Raw genomic sequence first — 18,902 nt, forward strand, 5'->3', positions numbered from 1 at the left:
ATTTCACTGTGCTTACCACCCTCAATCCTCTGATTAAGTCCAAAGCATTAACAACATTATGAAGACTCAACTGGAAAGATTTGTCAAGACCCTCCAAACACCTTGACCAAGAGCATTGCTGTTGGTCCTTCTAAACTTTGGATTCACCCCTTTAGGAATTTATAGGCTCTGATCCTGTGAGATAATCACAGGAAGTTTAATATACTTGCCTTCTATTTATTTTGACCCACAACTGATAAAAGATACTCTTGTACTGCAAAAGCATAAATGCTTCTATTAAAAATAACCATGTTCTGGTAAAGAAATCTTTTCACAGTGTGCTCAAGATGAAGACATTAAGCATTACATCTTGCAATCTGGAGATTTTGTCAATTGGAAAATACCAAACTCTCTTCATACTCTCTGGGTACTGCTAACTAACCCTTGGGTCAACAAACTTCACCAAAAAGGTTCTTTGATTCATGTGATACACCTAAAGAAAGCACTGAACACTGACTGGAACTGCACATTATCTGGTAACCTAAAATTAAACATTTTCTACAATAGAAGCAGAGAACATCTGAGGAGACAACTTCCTCAAGCTATCAAGGTGAGACCTATCATAAATGTGTCTCCCAAACTTAGGATGATGATTTAATGCTTCAGATGAGCTCCAATGATGATGATCTTGATAATATATGGACTTTAGACAGAAAGTGATTCCAACTCTTCTTTGTTACTCGAATGTGATCATAATAGGTTTCCAATCTGTGCACTTTCCTTCTGATATAAGACAGTACACCTTGGTAAGGTCCTTCCTGATATTAGGGACAAAAAGTCTCTGAAACTAGATGTAACTCTTGGTCAACACTGAATTAGAAAAAAATTTTTTTGATTAAAGGGGAAAATTTTAAATAATAATAATAATAAACATGAATTTCAATTAACTAGAATTGGGACACCAGAAAGGGGAGCTCTCAGATTCTGAGACAGTAGCAGAAGGACTCCTCTTCTTTCCTTGCAAAGATCCAGAAAACAAAATGTCACGGACTCTTTACTATCATCCTCCCAACTTCCTTTTCCTCTCCATAAAAATGTTCTCCTTCATTTGTTATGTGGGACCTTGCATATAGCTTACCATAGCAATTCTTTGTTGGCCCCAGTAAACCCATCTTTGTTGGAAAAAATATCTGGCTATTTACTTCAGGTCAGCAGAGGCCATGTATTATACTTCAGAGAAATTCTCTCAGATTATTTCTTATTTTCTCTCTCACTTTCTCAATATTTTTTTTCTAAAACTACCATGAATAACAATATCATACTGATTATTTCTTTGTCTTATCTGTTTTGCCATAATTTTAATTTATTTCCTCTTAATGATTTTTAGAGACGACAATGATGCCAATTTTATTTTTTTCAAAATTCTATTTAATATTTCATTTCAATAAACAAATTTGAAAATTTTTTTATACTTTTCCCTTTTTTTATATAACTGATTATTTCAAAGACTGAATATCTTTGGTGACTAGCAAAGAATACCAAATACACTTGTGTTATTTTTGCTTTTGGTATTTTAAGTTATTTTTTATTTAAATTTTTTTAAAGTTAAAACTGAACCATGTCTGTGTTTTGAGAAGTTGCATTATATGTATTTCTCTCTCTCTGTTAATCCCTGAAATATTCCAGGAATTCTTGTTAGTTTGTGAATCCATAATATTAGGTAATAAGTTCTTAGAGTCTATATACATAGAAGGTTTTCCTGCTAGGAAGGCTAAATGGGATACCAGCCTATAAAACAGATAATCCTTAAATGGCAGAATATAGAGACTTTTGGTTCTGATTTATTAGTTCAAATTGTATCATTTTAGTATAGCTAAATGATTGATATGAAAATAACAAACATACCAGTATCAGCATTTTCCCCTTTTTCACTCAGTGAAATTGAGAAATGTATATAAATTAACACAGAACTTTATATATCTAGTCAATTTCTTTACCTATTCACATACTTATTCATTTGTCTATATCTAAATCTATTTCTGTATTTCAAATCTGAAATACTTGGTTGAATCATTACTCAAATTCATTCTATAGAAATTTTCACAGTCAAACATGCTAACAGTTTCAGACACTCAGACACTAAACTGATATTTTTGTGTGCATGTCTTTTAATTTGTGTACATAAAATGAGAGAATGAACCTTAATTAAAAAATAAAATTTTTTAAAATATATAAATATAATATGAGTATCATATTAGGTGTTAGTTCTAGAAGATACCATAGGTATTCATAGAACTTTTTAACTTCATCTTCTTCAGCATTAGTGCTTGGGGCATAGACTTGGATTACTGTGATGCTAAATGGCTTGCCTTGGAAATGAAATAAGATCATTCTGTCATTTCTGACTTTGTGCCCAAATACTGCATCTTGGACACTTCAGATTATGAGGGTTACTCCATTTATTCTAAGGGATTCTTGCCCACCATAGTAGACATAATGGTCATCCAAATTAAAATCACCCATTCCAGTCAATTTTAGGTCACTGATTCCTAAAATGTCGATGTTCACTCTTGCTATCTCCTGCTTGACCATACCCAATTTACCTTGATTCATAGACCTAACATTCCAGGTTCCTAGGCAATATTGTTCTTTGCAGCATTTGGACTTTACTTTCACCACCAAACACATCCACAACTGAGCGACGTTTCCACTCTAACCCAGCCACTTCATTCTTTTCTGAGCTGTTTTTGGGCCCTTCCTTAGTAGTATTTTGGGCAGCTACTGACTTAGGGGGTTCACCTTCCAGTGTCATATCTTTTTGACTTTTCTTTGTGTTCATGGGGTTCTTGAGTCAAGAATACTGAAGTGGTTTGCCACTCTCTTCTCCAGTGGACCACGTTTTGTTATGCCCTGACTACCAGGGACATGTCCTTCAGCCACTGTTAGTAACTGGACAGACATGCCCTGCACCCTGGTTGGCACACCTCAAGAAACAAGAAAAAAGTCAAATAAATAACCTAACTCTACACCTAAAGCAACTAGAAAAGGAAGAAATGAAGAACCCCAGGGTTAGTAGAAGGAAAGAAATCTTAAAAATTAGAGCAGAAATAAATGCAAAAGAAACAAAAGAGACCATAGCAAAAATCAACAAAACCAAAAGCTGGTTCTTTGAAAGGATAAATAAAATTGACAAAACAAATTCTGGTCCTTCTTTAGCCCTTGGGCATGTAAACCTTCACTCACCACTGGGTGTCAGTCAGTGTGCCACGTCGGGGCTGGCCAAAGGACCTGTTGGATTTTCTGGGAAGGGAGTACAGGGAAGACTGGAGCTGAGGTTGGAGGATGATCATGAACTGAGGGCTCCTTGGCCTCAATGTTGCTGTTGGCTGTCCTGGGAACTTTCTGCTACCCACATGGCCCACCACTGGCCAATAGCTGGCCACCATCTTTCCTCTTCTCTAGCTCCTCAGAGTTATTGTCCAGGTCTGGCAAGCCCAGCTGCCCCAGGGTGGTGAAAAGTGCTTCATAACCTCCTGCCCCACCACATTAGGAACTCAGGGCTCTGGTCACTACCCTACTCCCACCATGGAACTCCACCAAACACCAAAAAGATGTCTTTTTTTCAGAGGAGACTGGAATGTAGAAGTAAGAAGTCAAGAGATACCTGGCAAATTTGGCCTTGGAGTACAAAATGAAGCAGGGCAAAGGCTAACATAGTGTTGTCAAGAGAACATACTGGCCATTGCAAATACCCTCTTCCACAAATGCAAGAAATGACTGTGGCTCAGATCATGAACCACTTATTGCAAATTTCAGACTTAAATTGAAGAAAGTAGGGAAAACCACTAGGACATTGAGTATGACCTAAATCACATTTCTATGATTATACAGTGGAGGTGATGAACAGATTCAAGGGAGTAGATTGGAGTGACTGAGTGACTAAAGAACTATGGATGGAGGTTCATAATATTGCATGGTGACCAAAACCATATCCCAAGAGGAAGAAATGCAAAAAGGCAAAATGATTGTCTAAGGAGCCCTTACCAATAGCTGAGAAAAGAAGAGAAGTGAAAGGCAAAAGCGAAAGGGAAAGATATTCCCATATGAATGTAGAGTTCTAGAGAATAGGAAGGTGACATAGGAATGCCTTCTTAAGTGAACAATGCAAAGAAATAGAAAAAAGCAATAGAATGATTAGACATCACTTCAAGAAAAGTGGCAATACCAAGGGACTATTTCATGTAAAGATGGGACAATAAAGGACAGAAACAATATGGACCTAACAGAAGCAAAAGATGTTAAGAAGAAGAAGAAGCAAGAATGCATGGAAGAACTGTAAAAAAAAAAAAAAAAAAGAGATCTTAGTGATTGAGATAACCAGGATACTGTGGTCACTCACCTAGAGCTAGAGCCCTGAGTGTGAAGTCAAGTGGGCCTTAGGAAGCATTACTATGAGCAAAGATAGTGGAGGTAATGAAATCCCAGGTGAGCTGTTTCAAATCCTAAAAGATGATGCTGTTAAAGTGCTGCACTCAATATACCAACAAATTTGGAAAACCCGGCAGTGGCCACAGGAATAGGAAAGGTCAGTTTTCATTCTAATCCCAAAGAAAAGCAATGCCAAAGAATTTTCAAACTACCATACAATTGCACTCATTTCACATGCTAGCAATATTATGCTCAAAATCCTTCAAGTAAGAGATCAGTAGTACATAAGCCAAGAATTTCCAGATGTACAAGCTAGATTTTAAAAAAGGTAGAGAAATGAGATCTAATTGCCCACATCCTCTGGATGATAGAAAACAAGATAATTGAAAAAAAAAATCTACTTCTCCTTCATTGACTACACTAAAGCCTTTACTATGTGGATCACAACAAACAGTGGAAAATTCTTCAAGAGACAGGAATACCAGACCATCTTACCTGCCTCCTGAGAAACCTGTATACAAGTCAAGAAGCAATAGTTAGAACCAGACATGGAATAATGTATTGGTTCAAAATCAGGAACGGAGTAGGTCAAGGCTGCTTATTTAACTTATATTCAGACTACATGATGCAATATGCTGGTCTGGATAACTCACAAGCTGGAATCAAGATAAACAGGAGAAATATAAACAACCTCAGATATGTAGATGATGTCACTTTAATGGCAGAAATTAGAGAGGAACTAAAAAGCCTCCTGATGAAGGTGAAAGAGGAGGCTGAAAAATCTGGCTTAAAATTCAACATTCAAAAAACAAAGATCATGGCATCCAGTCTTATCACTTCAAGGCAAATAAATGGGAAAAAAGTGGAAATAGTGGCAGATTTTATTTTTGGGGGTACCAAAATTACTATGGATGGTGACTGTAGCCATGAAATTAAAAGACATTTGCTCCCTGAAAGAAAAGCTATGACAAACATAGACAGCGTTTTAAAAAACAGAGACATCACTTTGCCTACAAAAGTGATACTTACAGTTAAAGCTATGGGTTTTCCAGTACAAATGTACAGATGTGAGAGTTGGATCATAAAGAAAGTTGAGCACTGAAGTTAATACTTCAAAACTGGTGTGGCAAAGACTCTTGAAAGTCCCTTGGACAGGAAGGAAATCAAACCAGTCAATCTAAAAGGAAATCAACTCTGAATATTCATTGGAAGGACTGATGTTGAAGCTGAAACTCCAATACTTTGGCCACCTGATGTGAAGAACTAAGTCATTGGAAAGGACCCTGATGCTGGGAATGATTGAAGGCAGGAGGAGAAGTGGGTAACAGAAGGTGAGATGATTGGATGGCATCACTGACTCAACAGACATGAGTTGAGCAAGCTCTGGGAGATAGTGAAAGGCAGGGAAGCTTGGCATGCTGCAATTCATAGGGTTGTTCAGAGTCAGACACGACTTAGCAATTGAAAAACAAAAATATTTGTTATTATTATTAACTTATTGGCAACAGCATGTTATATTAGAAAAAAAATATGACTTTGGAGCTAAAAAAATAACAAGTACAAATCTTCTTTACAAGGCGGGTGACATAGGGAAAGCTAATTGGCCACTTGGTCCATGATTTTTTAAACCTTAAAACTGCAAAAATGTCTAAATTATAAGGTGGTTGTGGTTTGCAAGGAGATCCAGCCAGTCCATCCTAAAGTAAATCAGTCCTGAATAGTCATTGGAAGGACTGATGCTGAAGCTGAAACTCCAATACTTTAGCCACCTCATGCGAAGAACTGACTCACTGGAAAAGACCCTGATGCTGGGAAAGATTGAAGGCAGGAGAAGAAGGGGATGACAGAGGATGAGATGGTTGGATGGCATCAGTGACTCAATGGACATGAGTTTGAGTAAACTTCGGGAGTTAGTGATGGACAGGGAGGCCTGGCGTGCTGCAATCCATGGGGTTGCAAAGAGTCGGACACAACTGAGTGACTGAACTGAACTGTGAGTATTTAATCAGTTAGTAAATGTCGAATACAGATTGAACATTTTTTTTTTTTACATTGCCTCTGAATGGGAATATCCTTCTTATTTTAAGAATGTTCACACATATGATTAGCCATTTGAAGCAGCCTTGTCTACCATGATAGATGACAACAGTTTGAGTTGCCTCTTATTCCTGACTAAAAAGCTGAGGTCAGTGACTCAGAGCTATCTCACAGATCTCTAGAGTGAGTAGAAGCAACGATGCCAGTTGGGGCACCCAGTACCTTTCCTGGAAGCGTGTTTGTCTTTATCAGACTTTCCAAGGGGTGTCATTTTTTCACTTGAATTAACAAGTCTGTCTTAATTTCAGCCATGTTCCAGGACATCTAATCAATTTCATAAGCTAAACATTATGTTTATTTGTTTTTCAGTTGTTGTTGTTGTTTTTTTTGGTTTGTGTACAGCCTGAAGTTTCATACATTATGTTTGTCTGTTATGTATGTGTCCTTTTGGCTCAAGGGTGGCTAACTTCACCATCTCTGGGGAAGAGTCATTGTTCACCAACATAGTTGACAAAAGGCCAACATCAGTGTTATTCTCATTGCTTTTAAAATGTTTTCCTGTGCTGATGGCTAGACCATATAAGACACTTGTAAAGTTTTAGTAGCCATTATGTTTTCAAAAGACTCCTTTTTTTATAGATTAGCCAGTTTTTGCTTATTGTACCCACATAAAAACCATCTCTATTGTTGACATCTGCAGCAATGACACAATAAAAGATAATGAGAACACTGACAAAATGTTTAAAAATCAGAACTCTGAAAGAGAAATAAAAATATTAAATATTTGAAGAGATTTATTCAAGAAAAAAACAAAAACAGCTTAATCTACATAAGAATAATGAGCTCTGTGGTTTTATTCCAAGCACCTTTTCCCTAACTGTCCAGTAATCTTGAAAACCAACAACCTCACGATCAAGGTAGTGATGAAATCTAACAGCATATCAGTCAATGAAGGGCTCTGGACAGATTTTGGAGATCCTCAGAAGTCTCATTCTTAGGAAATTTTTGGGTCTTATTCTGATGGGTCTGGTCGTTTTCTGAAAACCTACACTTGCAAGAGTTTCTTGTTTCACCTGATTAAGGCTTCTTCTTACTGAGAATGCTCCAGGATGTGTGTCAAGAAAAAAAAAAAAAAATCAGTGGCAATTACTTAATGTCAATGCAGCCTGAGGTGGTGAAAACAGTTAAAGCAAACAAGAAGCTGAAAACAACAACAACAACAACAACAGAAGAACTGGGGAAAGGATGTCCATGGAGAAATTTGAAAAAATTGACGTATTCCTGGTACTCTTAAAGGTCATGTGCACATACACAGGTAAAATCTGTGAAGGTAATAAGTTTTCATCTCCATCTGACCTTGAGGATTTGTGTAAGCAGGAATGAAAGATAAGTCATGAAGAGTCTAGCTCCTGCTAAAAATCTACTTATGATGTTTTAAACCTGATCATAAGCTATTACAAAGCCTTTACCTGGCAGGTCTCATAGGAGAAAGCTATTATCCCTATACCAATTTTGGTGCAAAACCAAAGTACTGCAAACTTTCAAGAAAATTGCATTGAAGCTGATCATGCTCTTCACATATTGGCATTTCTCTCCCAGCCACCTTTCATCCTAAGGTATCCATGTCTGAGTCTTGGCAAGAGGTCTTCTTCAGGCACTTCTGCCAAGACCTTTATGAGGAAAGGAGAAAGAAAACTTGCCTTTGCTTAGGGGCTCAGTGTTCATGTTGGGGCAATCTTTCAACACTTCAGTGGTCAGTTTACAACTCTGCCTTATCAGGAGCTCAGCTGAACTGGGAGATAGCTGGGTTCAATAACCTACAAGTAGGATGAACTCAAAACTAGGCACACATAGGCATATCACAAACTGTTAAAAGTCAAAGTGAGAATCTTATAAGTAGCAAAAGAGTAGCAACTTATCAGGCACAAAGGATTCTCAAAAAGATTAACAGTTCATTTCTCATCAAGGAGACCAAAAGACATGGTATGGCATATTCAAAGTGTTAACATAAAAAGACTGTTAAGAATTTTATGTCCTTTAAAAATAAAGGAGAATGATCATATATCAAGATTTTAAAAAATAAATAAACAAAACATAAAGGGAATTTGTTGCTAATAGATCTTCCCTGAAAGGGGTACTTTGGGTCAGGCTGTAGACATTTCTAGATAGGAACATAAATTCACAAGAAGAGTAAAGAACTCTATTAAGGTAATAACTGTATTTTTAATAATTTATAGCACTTTATTTTCTCCTGTCACTATAAAGACATCTGCATAAAGTAATAATTTTAAAACTGTATTGAGACGGATGTATAATGTATAAATATGCAATTTGTATGACAATAACAGATATGTGGCTATTAAACACAGTCCTACATAAGTCAGAGAGCTGACATTATCCAATTTCAAATCTTATTACAAAGCTACAGTAATCAAGGCAGTGTGGTATTGGTGTAAGTATAGGTAGGGATATTAATAGAGTAGAATTGAATGTCTATAAATAAATCTTCATATTTATGGCCAATAAATTTTTCATGATGCACCAAGATAAGTCAATGGAAAGGAAAGATTTTTTTCAACAAAGAACAGTGAAACAACATGCAAAAATGATGTTAAACTATTAGCTCACATCATATTAATAAATAGATTACGTTTTTAAATTTAAGACCAAAAGGTATAAAATTTCTAAAGTATTAGCATAAATTTTATGACCATCAATTAGACAATATTTTCTCTTATATTCCACCAAAAGCAGAAGCAACAAAAGAAAGGAAAATAAATTTAACTTTAGTAAGTCAATAGTTATTGTGCTTCAAAGGGTCCTATCAAAAAGTTAAATTAGAACCCATAGAATGGAATGAAATATTTGCAATCTTATATCTGATAGAAAACTCATATATAGAATATAAAGTGAACAATAAAAGAAAAAAAAAACTGAACAAAACTTATATATATTTATCCAGAGAAGGTACAAATGGTCAATAAGCACATGAAATATTTCTCAAAATTATTCATTAGAGAAATTTTTATAAAATCATGAGATAACATTGTGATCATTATAATAGAAAAAGAATAAACAGTAACAAGTGTTGTCAAGGATGTGGAAAAATTGGCACCCTCATATTTTGCTGAGGAGATGGAAAATGGAACAGCTATTCTGGAAAATAGCTTGGCAGTTCATCCAAAATTTAAAGATGGAGCTACCATGTAACTCAACAGCTTTTCTCATATGTACATATCCAACAGAACTTAACATATATATTCATACAAAAATACATACATGGATTTTCATTTTAGTTTTATTCATAATAACCAAAAAGTGGAAACAAATCAGAAAACCACAAATTATATGATTCTATTTAAATGAATTATCTTGAGTTGGCAATTTCACCAGGACACAAAATCGTTTAATTTTTGCTAAAGGGTCCAGGCAGGTGGGGCAATATTGAGTGACTGCTATTGATTACAGGGTTTCTTTTTAGGATGATAAAAATATTTTGGAGTTTGATAGTGGTGATGACTACATAACTCTATGAATAGACTCAAAAGTACTCAATTCTACACTTTAACACCTAATTTTATCTCAGTTGAAAACTACACAAACAAAAACAAATCCTATCATATATTTAACATGCAACACAAAGCATGGCATATAGAAAATCCATAATCAACAACAGCTATATTACTATTTTATCAATTTTTCCTAAAACTACTTACTTGCAAACAGTGTATTATAAGAATGACTTATTCAACTTTATACAAAATAAATGTTGTGGGAAAGAAGACATGATTTATAGAACTATGTATTTCACAGATATAATGCTAAAATAAAAACTCAGCAACTCAGCAGGCAATTGTGGTCTTCATTAGCTTCATTCCCTAGAGAGATGCATTACTCCCTGATATCATAGACTTAACATGAATACAGTTTTATTTGCTATTTCATCCAGCAGAAAGAATCAATCTTCATTTATTGATATCTATGAAATGTTTTTGACCACATATTCAACTTTAACAACCAAAGAACTCATGTGGCTTTCTAATATAATCATGTAAGGATTTTTTTCAAACAAATCTAGGTGAGGGAAAGTTATATAGGTCAACTAAATTATTTTGAGATTTTATTTTATATTAAAGTTTTACTTTAGTGTCTTGCCACTTGGAGTATAATATGGGATACATGGGCAATCTTGTAATCTCACTGCATATCACAGAGCAAGACATTTACTAACTATGGCAAATAAAATAAAAATCAGAAAACTGATAAAAGTGGAGGTAAATCAAAAGAACAAAAAGGTAAGTTGTTTTAGTTCAGAGCTATTTTTAAAGTTTGTCTTAGATGATGGCAGATATGAATTATATTTTAGTGCTGAAGACCTTAAACTACCATTAATTTTTGCTTTTTAAATGCTTTATGAGTTTGCTTTCCTTTGAAAGTCTGGATCAGTAAATTTGCAATTAGACCTCAATATCTTTCTAATGTATATTTCTAAACGTACTTAGTCAACTATCTGACATATTTCAGGTCTTCAAAAAACTAACCAGGACTTCTTACAATCCACAGGATGAGAAACACAAATTCAGGATCTATATTATATGACTCTTTTTCAAATATTTGTTGATGAATTTATAATTTACAAGTGATTTCACATTCATTATCATCATTCAATTTTAATCTAATTCATAACCTTGAATTGGTGGCAAATGAAGAAATGAAGACTCATAGTTTAACTGCTGGTCCCAAATCAAGCCAATATCCACTGATAGATTGAAAACTCACACCCAGAACTTCTGAATCCAAATACAGTTCACCCCATCTCCAGGTTACTCCCTAGTGGAGATTAGTTGAGTCCTATTATATTGATTTCTAGTGCCTATTGAGGAGTCAGTCTTTTCCTAAATCTGTTCTGCCCTCTCCCCATGGACTTTTCAAGATGGCAATAATTAAATGCAAAGATTTGACTATCCACTAATGCTAAAGAAAACCACCTTAATTGCTTTCTCAATTCACATTAACTGTTTCTTCTTCCACATTGTATTACTCTGGTCTTTCCATGATAGTTCTGCATTTTCTATTCATAGTAGATGAATTTTACATGCTGTATGAGTATCATACTCTGAAAACTGAAAATAACTTGAGGTCTACTCATCTGGGTGTATTTTTTACAAGTCCTTGCTTTTATTTTATTTAAGAAAATGAGGTACAATTGATATAGCACATTAGTTTCCTGTACAAATAATGATTCAATGTTTGTATATTTTGCAGAATGACGACCACAGTAGTTCAGTTAACATCCATCTTGACACATGGTTGCAATTTTTCCCCATATGATGAGAACTTTCAAGATCCATTCTCCTACTACTTTCAAATATGCAATAAAGTTTTATTAATTATAGTCACCATGCTGTACATTATATCTCCATGACTTACTCATTTTATAACTGGAAATTTTTAATGTTGAGTCCCTTCACCCATTTCACCCACTCTCAAAACCCTGCTTCAGGCAACAACCAATCTTTGCTCTAAATCCATGATTTTTTTTTTTTCCAGATTCCACATGTAAATGAGGTCATATGGTTATTTTTCTCTATTTAACTTATTTCACTAGGCATAATTCCCTCAAAGCCCATCCATGTTGTTGCAAATGGCAGAATTTCATTATTCTTAATGGCTGAACAATATTTCATCATGTATATGTATCACATTTTCTTTTTCCATTCATTCATTGATGGAAACCAAGGATATTTCATGTTGGTATATTTAACATCACTCTTTTAACAGTTTAATGCACATTGGTCAACACAGGAAAATGTCAAGAATCTATCTATCTATATATATGTTCCTATATATATATATATCAACATATATATACATGAGTTCACAGCTTATCTCAAGTTAATGATAATTGATCAAAATAATACTATATTTGAACACACATTCTTACTTTCCCTGGTGGCTCAGACAGTAAAGCGTCTGTGTACAATATGGGAGACCTGGGTTCGTTCCCTGGGTCAGGAAGATTCCCTGGAGAAGGAAATGGCAACCCACTCCAGTACTCTTGCCTAGAAAATCCCATGGACGGAGGAGCCTGGTGCAGGCTACTGTCCATGGGGTCACAAAGAGTCGGACATGGCTGAGCAACTTCACTTTCATTCACTTTCTTACTTTCAATAAAATACTTCCCAAAAATGATATTAATAAAGAAGAATCTTACCTAGACCATGTCTATGCGTTGACATTGGTGGTAAAACAGTCCAAGTCTTGGTTTTGGGGTTGTAACATTCAACAGTGTTCAATGTCTTCAAGCCATCTCGACCTCCAATTACAAAGAGTTTGTCATCAATAACAGCCACACCAAACTGCAATCTCCTGCCGTTCATCATCCCTGCCTGGATCCACAAATTTGTTCTGAGGTCATATTTCTCTATGGTTGTAGCTCCTGATAAAATATAAATCAAAAAGTCACTGTTTTCTATGAATCCAAAAAAGAATCTTCCCAAGACACTGCACAAATTAGGATATGAAAACGTTCTTGTCACAATCACTTTTCTTGAAGAAAACGATGGCAAGAAAACAAAGGGAGTGGTAACTTAAGTACCTTATTTTCTCTTCTTGGCAGAGAAAGCATTAATGATTAAAGTAGACACATATGTTCAGCTTATTGAATTACATAATGATCTCATGCTAAACTACTGACTCAATGAAATCATTATTTAGCATGACAGTTCTGTAAATTTTATAGCTTCCCTTTATCATTGTTTGCTATAAAAAAAAGTAATATAAGCCTAGCCTAAAAAGAAATATATTAAAGTCCTTTTAAATAAATAAGTTACACATGCTATCTGTATAATTTCTGAGAGTTGAAGAGAGGTTAATTTAGCAAATCCTTTACCAAATTGCTTTAAAATTTGTCTTATGTCTTAAATAACAAAGGTTTTAAAAGTCAGCTTTAAGATATGCAAACAAATGTTAGCGATGCCTTTTTTTTTTAAACCTTATTTTTAATAAAATGCATCCAGGAAATAGCAATAGAATTTAGATACATGAAATGATCTCCTATCCTTATCAACTATATTATAATCTAAATAAAATAGCTTATCTTTCCTAAAAGCTTTTTAATGAATAAGTTTGAGAAATGCAGTGAATCTGACTAGTAAAATTGAAATTGAGAGAATAAGCTAAATCATTAATGACATATGTTTTAAGGGATTCAGTTAAATATTTCACATTAAAAAATATCTAACTTGAACTAATTCACAAATGTTTATATGATAAGTTATAAGCCAGTAAACACTGATCTTGCTCTGTGTTTCATCATGTTTAGACTCATATTCATCAATGTTACATCCTTAATGATTAAATATCCCTACATTTACAAGTCAATGTTTTGTGTACTTTCACTTATGCACTAAAAATTATTTTACTTGTAATATATTACAAGTTTGCAAACTAGGGAAGGCATTCTTCAGAGGTCTCATTTACTCATAGAATTTAACAAGCAATGAACTAAACAAATATAAACTTGGCAGGAAAAGTTCTACTAATTGAGGTAAAAATGGTGTAAATTATGCTCAATTTTTATTCAAAAGTGAAAAAGCAGTAATAATATAAATACTGAGTTAGAATGAATTAAATTTGGCTTTCTGATGTTATTAAATACATCAGCTAATTTTCATACAGCTAAATATCAAGTATTATAGTACTATTAACATTGTTAGAGTAAAAATGAACTTTAATATTCATGAAAGTTATTTGAAACAGTTTGTTAACATAAAATACTATTTAAATAAATCTGCTTATTTTATGCTTAAATGTAATTATTATGAAAGTGAAATTCTCTCAGTTGTGTCCGACTCTTTGCTACCTCATGGACTATACAGTCCTTGGAATTCTCCAGGCCAGAATACTGGAGTGGGTAGCCTTTTACCTTCTCCAGGGGATCTTCCCAACCCGGGGATTGAACCCAGATCTCCTGCATTGTAGGTGAATTCTTTATGTTTTACATTAAAAGTTTTATTCAAATACACAAAATTTGAAATTCCAAGGTGAACTAAAGTATTAAACAATTTCAAGGTCATCTGAATTATCAAAGCTTAATAGCACTGGAATGCCATGAATGTCTCAAAACTGAGTTGTATGTTATATGCAAATGCCTCTCTCTTATGACTAACTCTTGACAAATCATGACAGAAGAAATAGTATAACCTAATCGTAATTAATCCATTGCCAAGAAACCCATATTTTGCAGATCTGGGTATGCAAGGAAATAAATGTCTGAACAACTATTTTCTTAATCTCCAAAACCTTGATCAACTTTTCTGCTGGGAATCTAAAGTTTAGTCATCTTTCTAAGAGAAAATCACTGAAAATATGTGAAGTCAATGGCCTCTGAACAACCAAAGATGACGCTATTCAAAGGGAATATTGAGAACTGGATTTGAGATTCAAAGTATCATTCAAGCAAACTAGGCATGTCTTAAACCTCAACACATGGCAGAATTTTTAGTTTTTACAGTGTTTTTCCTCTAGCTGTAGATTTCAAAGGTGACCTATATATTTTTATCCTAAAGTAACTATTCAAAAGCAGAGACATTACTTTACCAAAAACGTCCGTCTAGTCAAGGCTATGGTTTTTCCAGTGGTCATGTATGGATGTGAGAGTTGGACTATGAAGAAAGCTGAGCACTGAAGAATTGATGCTTTGGAACTGTGGTTTTGGAGAAGACTTTTGAGAGTCCCTTAGACTGCAGGGAGATCCGACCAATCCATTCTAAAGGAGATCAGTCCCGGTGTTCTTTGGAAGGAATGATGCTAAAGCTGAAACTCCAGTACTTTGGCCACCTCATGTGAAGAGTTGGCTCATTGGAAAAGACTCTGATGCTGGGAGGAATTGGGGGCAAGAGGAGAAGGGGATGACAGAGGATGAGATAGCTGGATGGCATCACCGACTTGATGGACGTGAGTGAACTCCGGGAGTTGGTGATGGACAGGGAGGCCTGGCGTGCTGCAATTCATGGGGTCACAAAGAGTCGGACACGACTGAGTGACTGAACTGAACTGAACTGAACTGAACTACATCAGAAATAGGAATGCATTCCTATATTCATTATGCAAAATTTTAAAGTTGTTTAAACTTACTATGGCTATTGTAAAAAATTATCTCAAATTAGCAGCTTAACAAACACACACTATCTCTTAGTTCTGAAAGTCAGGCATTCAAAATAGATCTTGTGTTAAAATCAAGGTGTTGGCAGCTCTTTCTTTCAGGAGGCTCTAGAGAAGTGGTGCTTAGACCTCACATGTTCTTTGTGACCTCTTCTTCCATCTTCAGGGCCCGCAACATAGTGCTTCTCTGACAGTAATTCTTGTGATTATAATAGGCTCACCTGAATTTAATTTGAGTTAATGTAGAAAAATCTATTTAAGGTTAGCCAATTAGCAACCTTAATTCCCTTCACAACCAGCCCCTTTCCTGCACTTGCTATGTAAACTAACATACTCATATCCTGGGGATCCCTGGGTCAGGAAGATCCCCTGGAGAAGGAAATGGCAACCCCCTCCAGTACTGTTGCCTGGAGAATCCCATGGAGGGAGGAGCCTGGTAGGCTACAGTCCATGGGGTCACAAAGAGTTGGACACGACTGAGAGACTTCACTTCACATACATACATGTTAGTCCCTCAGTTGTCACTGACTGAGATTTCACGGACTGTAGCCTGCAAGGATCCTCTGTCCATGGGACTCTCTAGGGAAGAATACTGGAGCGGATTGTTATTGCCTTCTCCAGAGGATCTTCCTGACCCAAGGATCAAATCCAGGTCTCCTGAATTGCAGGCAGATTCTTTACCATCTGAGCTATAAGGAAGTCCCATAGATATCTTTGGGAGGCATTATTTTCCTACCCCAGAAACCAAAGTCTATGTTCACTCTACTCTTCAGTTTTGATTAGTTAAAAAAAAAAAAAAGAAATTTTAGTAATATAAAACAAATATTTTTAATATAAATTTATTTATTTTAATGAGAGGTTAAAAAATAAAAAATTTAAAAATAAACAAGTATTTCTTGATTTGTAGAGTTTACTATAGTAGTCAGTAAATTATTTCCTCATTTAGTGAGCATGTAATCTAAATATTTTATCTAATTTGCAATGATCATGAAGTTAAAAATATGCCTGCTCTTTTTCTAATAAAAGTTAATAGTAATAATATTCTGTAAGGAATTTTCTTACTAGCATACCTCATTGGTTGTCTATATAAACTTCCTGTGTTATACTTGTAAACATTTATCAACTTTTTTTTTTTTTTTTTTTTTTGAGTCCTGTTGTTTCCTTTACTTTTCCCCTTGGTGGTTTCCTGAATCAGAGAAAGGATGAAGCCATTCTGTCTAAGCAATATTACCCTGTGTTGTTCCTTAAAGTAAAGACAATATTTTTCATTACATAAATTAAGAACAGAATATGAATAAGAGTGAACTGCTGGGTTCGATCCCTGGATTGTAAAGATCCCTTGGAGGAGGGCAGGGCATGGCAACCCCCACCATTATTCTTGCCTAGAGAATCCCCATGGACAGAGGAGCCTTGTGGGGGTTGCAAAGAGACAGACACGACTGAGCAACTAAGCACAGGAAGTGTTGGTTAGCAATGCATTTGAAAGAGATTAAAAAGGAAATTTTACTTTAAGACATAGTTACTCTGGGGTTCCTTTGTTTATGAAACTATCACTGGTTTTTTCAAATGCCTGCAAAGTGGAGGCACAACTTTAAAATGTGTGACTGCAGGCCAAATAGCAGCCTATTTTCATAAACTCTCATTCAGTAATCTGTATGACATTGGAAGATGGCTTCCAGCTTCAGATGAGAACACAGCCTTTCCAGCACCTTGCTTTCAAGCCTTTTGAGATCTTGAGCAGAGAAAACCAGACATGCCTTCCTGGACCTGTGACCCACTTGTGAGCTAAAAGTTGGTACTTGTTTTAAAAAGTGTTTATATCAATGTGTTATAGCAGTAAAATAGTTCATTTTATTTTTCATTTTTAAATGTATATTTTTTCCAACTTCAGTAACATAACCAGAAGATATTAGATACAATACAAACACAAAAGTGTTTTTCTCATGACAAAACAAACAGCAAACTCCTTTCTTAAAATACAAAACTGAAAAAAAAGTGCTCAATATGTTATTAAAGTGTGGTTCTAGGTATCTTTGGAATTGTTCATACATACAGTCAAATGTGATTATAAATTACAGATGGTTTATTTCATATCTATAATTCAAATATTTAGCAATGATACTTGTCTTGAACACTGCACAGAATAAAATGATAGGAATTTTCTAAAGACAAAATAGATGCCACAAAATATAAAGAAGCTAAAGGCTTTTATTCAACTCAATAGAAAGGACTTCAGGTATCACAGAGAGTTTTTTTTTTTTCTTTTGTCTGCTAAGTTGCTTCAGTCATGTATGACTCTTTGCGACCCCATGGACTCTAGTCCACCAGGTTCCTCTGTTCATGGGATTCTCCAGGCAAGAATACCGGAGTAGGTTTACCATTTCCTCCTCCAAGGGATCTTCCCTACCCAGGGATCCAATCCAGGTCTCTTGCATCTCCTGCCTTAGCAGGTGGGTTCTTTACCACTAGAGCCACTTGGGAAGCCCAAACTGTAATTTTAATATAATACTAATAAGCTTAGTAACAGGGCTTCTGCAATGGCTCAGTGGTAAAGAATCCACCTGCAATGAGAAACTCAGAAGAAACAGTTTCCATCCCTGCATCAGGGAAGATTCCCTGAAGGAGGAAATGGCCAACTCGCTCCAGTACCCTTGCTGAGTAATGCCATAGACAGTGGAGCTTGGTGGGCTATAGTCAATGGGGTCGCAAAGAGTTGGACATGATTGAGCAGAGAGAGCACAAGCTTAGTTACGTGACTTTCAATACTTTTTACAAACCTGCAAATCAAAATGGTCTGAGACAGTTGAAAATAGCAATAGCTGATAGTGAAGGAATAACCAGGAAAAAAATGCATTGTTTTAACTCAGAACAAACATTTATGGCTATTACAACAAAACACATTATATAATGACCAAAGAGCATCATGGCCCAGTAATAAGTAATGTATCCTGATGCCATGCCCAATAATAAGTAATGTATCCTGATGCCATCAAACTTTAGGAAAGATTAAATTAGTCAGATGTATATACATTTTTATAGAAAACAATAAATATTGAGAAGAATTCTGGAAAAATTTTAAAGCATTGGATACTTTTTAAAATACTTAAGACCTCAAATTTTAAAGAAAATATTATTAAAATGATATATTCTGAAGTTTTCATATAATAAAAATTTCATGTATCTACATACTTATGAAAAATATAATTTCAAGATAAAATTCTTGTACTTACAAAAAAAGTATTATTGCAGAGAAAATATCTTTCAAAGACGAATGAGTCTTTACTTTTTAGGTA

General features: G+C 35.0%; 1 protein-coding gene across 1 annotated transcript in view; it reads right to left on the bottom strand.

Moving 5' to 3' along the window:
• The window catches only part of KLHL1 (kelch like family member 1), a 540,073-nt gene that overhangs the window by 101,949 nt on the left and 419,222 nt on the right, over positions 1-18,902 (bottom strand). Inside the window, exon 7 of the mRNA XM_061435054.1 lies at positions 12,659-12,883. Within this exon, the coding sequence (XP_061291038.1) occupies positions 12,659-12,883 (225 nt within the window). The remainder of the gene's footprint in view (positions 1-12,658; positions 12,884-18,902) is intronic.

This window comes from Bos javanicus, chromosome 12, assembly GCF_032452875.1.
Source record: "Bos javanicus breed banteng chromosome 12, ARS-OSU_banteng_1.0, whole genome shotgun sequence".
Classification (NCBI taxonomy): domain Eukaryota; kingdom Metazoa; phylum Chordata; class Mammalia; order Artiodactyla; family Bovidae; genus Bos; species Bos javanicus.